This window comes from Otolemur garnettii, unplaced genomic scaffold, assembly GCF_000181295.1.
Source record: "Otolemur garnettii isolate 467f Iridium unplaced genomic scaffold, OtoGar3 scaffold00007, whole genome shotgun sequence".
Taxonomy (NCBI): domain Eukaryota; kingdom Metazoa; phylum Chordata; class Mammalia; order Primates; family Galagidae; genus Otolemur; species Otolemur garnettii.
The window spans coordinates 24,495,610-24,501,943 of record NW_003852402.1 but is presented as its reverse complement, the minus strand read 5'-3'; the positions used below and the strand labels follow the sequence as shown (position 1 = coordinate 24,501,943).

The following is a 6,334-nucleotide window of genomic DNA, read 5'->3' as shown; positions in this document are numbered from 1 at the left end:
AAAAAAAAAAAAAAAGAAAAGAAAAATGATTTGTTATTTCACTTAATAGTCTAGAAAGTTAGCTTAGATTAACTGCTTATGTGAGGGTTTACTAAATTTAGGGCCCTGTGGTCTTATACATTTTCCTCTGTCCTCCATTTATACGTTCATATAACATCTAGGTGAGCAGTGAATTGGTACAGTCTTGGAGTGATATGAAAATCCTTTATATATACTTTTTACTTTATTCAAGCCCATTATTCTGTTTTCCTGTTAACTAGCAAGGTTAATAGAGTAAATGCTATAAAGCAAGTAAATTGACTAGCTGATAAGTAAACTTAATTTTCTTTTTCAGGTAGGATTATTGACTGTGCTTTTACTGTCACTTTTAATCCCAAATATGATACGTTATTAAAAGCTGTAAAGGATGCTACCAATACTGGAATAAAGGTATGTAAACTGTAAGCACCCTTTATTTAACTTATTTTGAGTACTTTTTAGCATGTTTTACATCTTTGGGTAATTACCCAAGGTGAATAAAGCTGGTCTGTTGTCTTTAGAATCTTTTTTATTTTTAAATTTTTTATTGAGGTAAAATGTACATCAATAACTTAAGCATCTTCACCTTTTCTTTCTTTCTTTTTTTTTTTGAGACAGAGTCTCAAGCTGTCACCCTCGGTAGTGTGCTGTGGTGTCACAGCTCACAACAACTTCAAACTCTTGGGATTAAGTGATTTTCTTGCCTCAGCCTCCTACATTGCTGGGACTACAGGCGCCTGCCACAATACTCAACTATTTTTTCGTTGTAGTTGTTGTTGTTTGGCAGGCCTGGGCTGGATTCAAAACCACCAGCTCTGGTATATGTGGCTGGTGCCCTAGTCCTTAGCTGCAGGCGCTGAATCCTATTATTGATTTCTAACTACCACCACCCTGCCATTGTGAGTGAAGACACTTTGTATGATATGCCTTTTTTTTGAGACAGTTTCACTCTGTCACCCTGGTTGGGTAGAGTGCCATGGCACTGTACCTCCCAGCAACCTTAAATTCTTGGGCTCAAGTGATTCACTTGCCTCAACCTCCTAAGTAGCTGGGACTACAGGTGCCTATCACAATGTCTGGCTAGTTTTTCTATTGTTTTTTTTCTCTTGTAGAGACAGAGTCTCACTTTATCGCCCTTGGTAGAGTGCCATGGCGTCACAGTTCATAGCAACCTCCAACTCCTAGGCTTAGGTGATTCTCTTGCCTCAGCCTCCCAAGTAGTTGGGACTACAAGTGCCTGCCACAATTTTTGTTGTTGCAGTTTGGCTGGGGCCGGCTTTGAACCCACCACCCTTGATATATGGGGGCCTGCACCCTACCCACTGAACCACAGTGCCACCCTAGTGTTTCTGTTTTTAGTGAGAGCTCACTCTTGCTTAGGCTGGCCTCAAACTCCTGAGCTTAAGCGATTTATCTGCTTTGGCCTCCCTGAATGCTAGGATTACAGGTATGAACCACTGCACTTATTTGCTACCTATCTTTTAAAATCTATTTGAAACTTAATTTGTGGCCTAATAGATATCTATCTTGGGGAATGTCCCATGGGCAAGAAGAATGTATATCCTATGTTATTAGGTAGAGTGTTCTGTATGCATCTGTTAGATCTAGTTGATTTATTGTTTAAGTCCTCTGTTTCCTTCTGTCTGGTGATTCTGTTCATTATTTATAGAGTGTGGTATCGAAGTCTCCAACAATTATTGTACAACTGACTGTTTTTCCTTTTAGTTCTGTTAGGTTTTGGCTTTTCGTATTTAGATGATAGGTTTTTACCTGTATTAATGCTTATGATTTTTATATCTTCTTGCTGTGTTAAACCTTTTATTAATAATATATAACATTCTCTTTTTCTTCTATACTCTTTTTGGATTTGAAGTTTATTTTGTTTCATATTAACATAACCACTTGGCTGTCTTGGTTACTATTTGCTTAGAATATCTTTTTCTATCCATTTATTCTCAACCTATTTATGTCTGTGGATGTGAGGTCTCTTGAATACAACATATAGTAGGATCATGGTTTTTTATCCATTCTGGTAATTCATTTGATTAGAGAGTTTAATCTATTTACATCGAAACTCATTACTGAAAACGAAGGACTGATGTCATTTTGCTATTTGTTTTCTACATGCCTTAAAAGTTTTTGTCCCTTGTTTCTTGGATTATTATCTTTAGTGTTTAGTTGACTTCTTTTTTTTTTTTGAGACAGAGTCTCACTTTGTCACCCTGGGTAGAGTGCTGTGGTGTCATAGCTCACAACAACCTCAAACTCTTGGGCTTAAGTGATTCTCTTGCCTCAGCCTCCCGAGTAGCTAGGACTACAGGCACCTGCCACAATGCCCGGCTAGTTTTTAGAGATGGTATCTCCCTCTTGCTTAGGCAATCCACCTGCCTCAGTCTGCCAAGTGCTGGGATTATAGATGTGAGCCACTTCACCCTGCTTTAGTTGAATTTTTAAAGTGAAGCGTTTATAGTTCCTTTCTATAAACAAAAACTCTGGTCCTTTAGAGCTCTTTCCCCACCCTTTTTAGTTTCTTTTTTTTTTTTTTTTTTTTTTTTTGAGACAGTCTCACTTTGTCACCCTTGGTAGAGTGCCATGGTCTTATAGCTCACAGAAGCCTCAAACTCTTGAGCTCAAGTGATCCTCTTGCCTCAGCCTCCCAGGTAGCTGGGACTACAGATGCCTGCCACAATGCCTGGCGATTTTAGAGAAGGAGTCTCTCTAGTTCAGGCTGGTCTTGAACTTGTGAGCTCAAGGTGTCTACCTGCCTTAGCCTCCCACAGTGCTAGGATTACAGGTATGAACCACTGTGCCTGGCCTTACCAGCTAGTTTCTTAAGTCATGTAGAAAACACAGTTATAAACTGTGGTTACAATAATACTAGTTGCTATAAGTTAATTTTCCTTTATTGAGATATTTATTTTGCACGACTTTGACTTACTATCTAATGTCCTTTCATTTCACTTTGTAGGACTCCCTTAAGTATTTCTTGCAAGACATTTGTAGAAGTAATGAACTCTCTCCCAAGCTTTTGTTTATCTGAGAATATCTTAATAACTCCCTTGCTTTTGAAGAACAGTTTTCCCAAATACAGGATTTGGGGGCAACAATTTTTTTCCTTTTAGCTAGCACTTTCAGTATGTCACCCTATTGCCTTTTGGCCTCCAAAGTTTCTGATGACAAATTTGTTTTATTTTTATTTATTTATTTATTTGAGACAGAGTCTTAGTATGTTGCCCTCGGTAGAGTGCTGTAGTATCACAGCTCACAGCAACTTCAGACTCTTAAGTGATTCAAACTCTTCAAACTCTTGGGCTTAAGCGATTCTCTTGACTTAGCCTCCCGAGTAGCTAGGACTACAGGCGCCTGCCACAACACCTGGCTATTTTTTTTATGGCAGTTGTTTAGCTGACTTCAGGCTCGGTTTGAACCTGCCATCCTTGGTGTATGTGACTGGCGCAGTAACCACTGTGCTACGGGTGCTGAGCTGACAAATCTTTTTTAATATAGCTGAGGATCGGGGCCGGGCTTGGTGGCTCATGCCTATAATCCTAGCACTCTGGGAGGCCAAGGTGGGTGGATTTTCTGAGCTCAAAGTTTCGAGACCAGCCTGAGCCAGAGAGAAAGCTCGTTTATAAAAATAGCTGGGCGTTGTGGCAGATACCTATAGTTCCAGCTACTTAGGAAGCTGAGGCAAGAGAATCACTTAAGCCCAAGAGTTTAAGGTTGCTGGGAGCTATGATGCTACAGCACTCTACCAAGGGCAACAAAGTGAGACTGTTTCAAATAAAAAAAACAACATACATACATATATATATATGTATATATGTAGCTAAGGATCCCATGTATGTGATCTTGTTGCTTTCAAGATTCTCTTTTAGAAAGTATAATTATAATAGGTCTTGGTATGCATAGCCTCTTTATCTTTGAGTAAAAGATGTGGGTTTTTAAATTTCATTTTACTTGGAGTTTTTTGAACTTCTTGGATGTTTGTTTATTTATTTATTTATTTATTTAAGAGAAGTAAGCCTTCATTTCCTTGTTCTGAAAATAAAGCTGGCTGAGTTTGCTCTTTTTGGTGAATAGTCAAAGAGACCAAATCCCATATCCTTGTCAGACTCCTCTAACTCTTCTTGGCTTCAACCTTGGCTGGGGCTGCAGCAGTAGCAGGAGTAGCAATGGTGGTGGCAGCCATAGGGGCAGCAACTACAAAGGCACATGTATCAGCCAAGAAGGCCTTGACCTTTTCAACTAGTGGGAAGGTGTGATCAGTCTCCATAGACAAAGCCAGGACTCTCTTGTACCCCTTGAGGATAGAATGGGGTACTGATGAAACAGTTGGGTAACCAATCTGCATACAAACATTGGCAACATTGCGGACACCCTCCAGGAAGTGAGAATGCAGAGCGTTTCCTCTGTAATGTCAAACACTTCAGGGTTGTAGATGCTGCCCTTGTCAAAACACTGTTGGATTATCCGCCCTAAGGAGAAGGGGGAGATGTTCAGCTTGTTTAGCAGTATGGCTTTGCTGGCTTCTACTTTGTCTCCAGGCTTTATCAGCTGCCTATCACTCAGGATTTCAGTGGTTTCCCCTGGAGATTTTAGTGGTGATACCTAAAGCCTGGAGGAAGATCTTCTCTGGCTCCAGATCAGTGTTCTGGGCTGGCACAGGGACTTCACGTGAAGCAGTGGCACCAGCAAGAGTGGCAGCTGGCACCATATTGGCCAGCAGCATGTCCCTGATCTCAGTGAGGTCCTCCTTGCTGAGCACAAAGCCCACATTACCCAGGATATGAGGCAGTAGTTTCTCCAGAGCTGAGTTGTTTTCCAGATGCTCTTGGATAGCCTTGTGCATCCTGGTGTTCTTCCCTATCAGTACCACAGTCTTTTCTCGAAGGGACATGCAGGTCAGCTTCATCTGCTTGGAACGCATGATGTCTGCTCCCACAATGAAGTACTTTGGATAATCATCTAAAAGTTGGATGATCTTAAGGAAGTAGTTGGACTTCCATGTCACCCTGCCTTCCCTGGGTGCCACAGTGGTGCTTCAGGGATTGCCACACAGGTTTTAAAGATGGTGTTACTCACATGAGGACGCCTGGCAAAAAAGGAGCTCTTAGGTGTTCACATTCATAATTTGTGAAGTTTCGGCCATTATTTCTTCAAATGTTCTCTCTACCCCTTCCCCTTTCTTCTCCTTCTGAGATTCCCGTAATGTATATATTGATCTACTTAATATACAGATCTCTGGGGCTCTATTTACTTCTCTTCAATCTTTTTTTTCCCCAATTTTTTTGTTCTTCAGACTTGATAATTTTCCTTGTCCTGTCTTCAAATTTATTGATTTTTTTTCCTTCTGTTTGCTCAAATACTTTGAATTCGTCTAATGAATTTTTTATTTTAGCTAATGTACTTTTAAGCTCTAGAATTTGTAGTTTCTTTTAGGCTTTCCATGTCTTGATATTTTCATTTTGTTTACAATTCTTTTTTTTTCTTTAAGAGAATTGTTTGGGAGTCTGTCTAGATCTGCCATCAGGTCTTTTGCATAGAGTTTTGTTTTTCCCCCCCTCTCCTTTGAATGGATGTTCTTTCCTATGTTTTTTTTACATGCCTTGTGATTCTTTTTGTGTAATATTACATATTTGCATGTAATGTGGTAACTCTGGAAATCACATTCTTCTTCTTCCCAAGGGTTTGCTAGCGTTTTGTTTGTTTTGTTTTGTTTTGATTCTTGTAGGCTGTCTTTGCCTGTTAAGAGTCCACCTGAGGTGTAAACTTAAGGTGTCCTCAGGTCTTTTCTGAGCCTACACCTTTCCCTGGGCATGTGTGCTCACTTTTGAATTTCTCTCACATACGCAGCTGCTTTTGAATGTCGTAGTCTTTAATGTCTGGCTCCCGAAAGGGGGAAAAGAAGAAAATGAAATGAGAGAAGGAAAGTTGCTGGCCTTTTGAATTTCCTTGAAGTCACTTTAGCCAGAGGGGTAGTGAGTGCCAGGGATTTGCAAGTATAAAGGGAGGTGCAACTATGGCTACCCACCTCTTGGTCTGCTTGTCTGTGATTAGAAGCAGCAATCAGGGGTAAGAGCATAGATTCCCAGTAGCAAGGGAATCTTTCTTGTTCACCTGGCTCCCCCAGGTTGTGTGCAGGTTGCTTCGTGAACATGTGCCAGCCATCGAGCTTACGGTGCAGAGTGAAGTAGCACTGCTACTATATTTTTTTTCTTTTTTTTTTGAGACAGAGCCTCAAGCTGTCCCCCTGGGTAGAGTGCCATGGCTTCACAGCTCACAGCAACCTCCAACTCCTGGGCTCAAGCAAGTC

General features: G+C 40.6%; 2 protein-coding genes across 2 annotated transcripts in view; one reads left to right on the top strand and one right to left on the bottom strand.

The window, feature by feature from the left end:
* The window catches only part of METAP2 (methionyl aminopeptidase 2), a 41,437-nt gene that overhangs the window by 25,643 nt on the left and 9,460 nt on the right, over positions 1-6,334 (top strand). Inside the window, exon 6 of the mRNA XM_023509205.1 lies at positions 335-429. Coding sequence (XP_023364973.1) covers positions 335-429 — 95 coding nt within the window. The remainder of the gene's footprint in view (positions 1-334; positions 430-6,334) is intronic.
* On the bottom strand, positions 4,025-4,948 carry LOC111723016 (60S acidic ribosomal protein P0-like). Its single transcript, XM_023509402.1, has 2 exons — positions 4,603-4,948; positions 4,025-4,413 (listed from the first exon to the last, which is right to left on the bottom strand). The coding sequence occupies exons 1-2, from the start codon at positions 4,946-4,948 to the stop codon at positions 4,139-4,141; spliced, it is 621 nt and encodes a 206-aa protein (XP_023365170.1). The 3' UTR covers positions 4,025-4,138.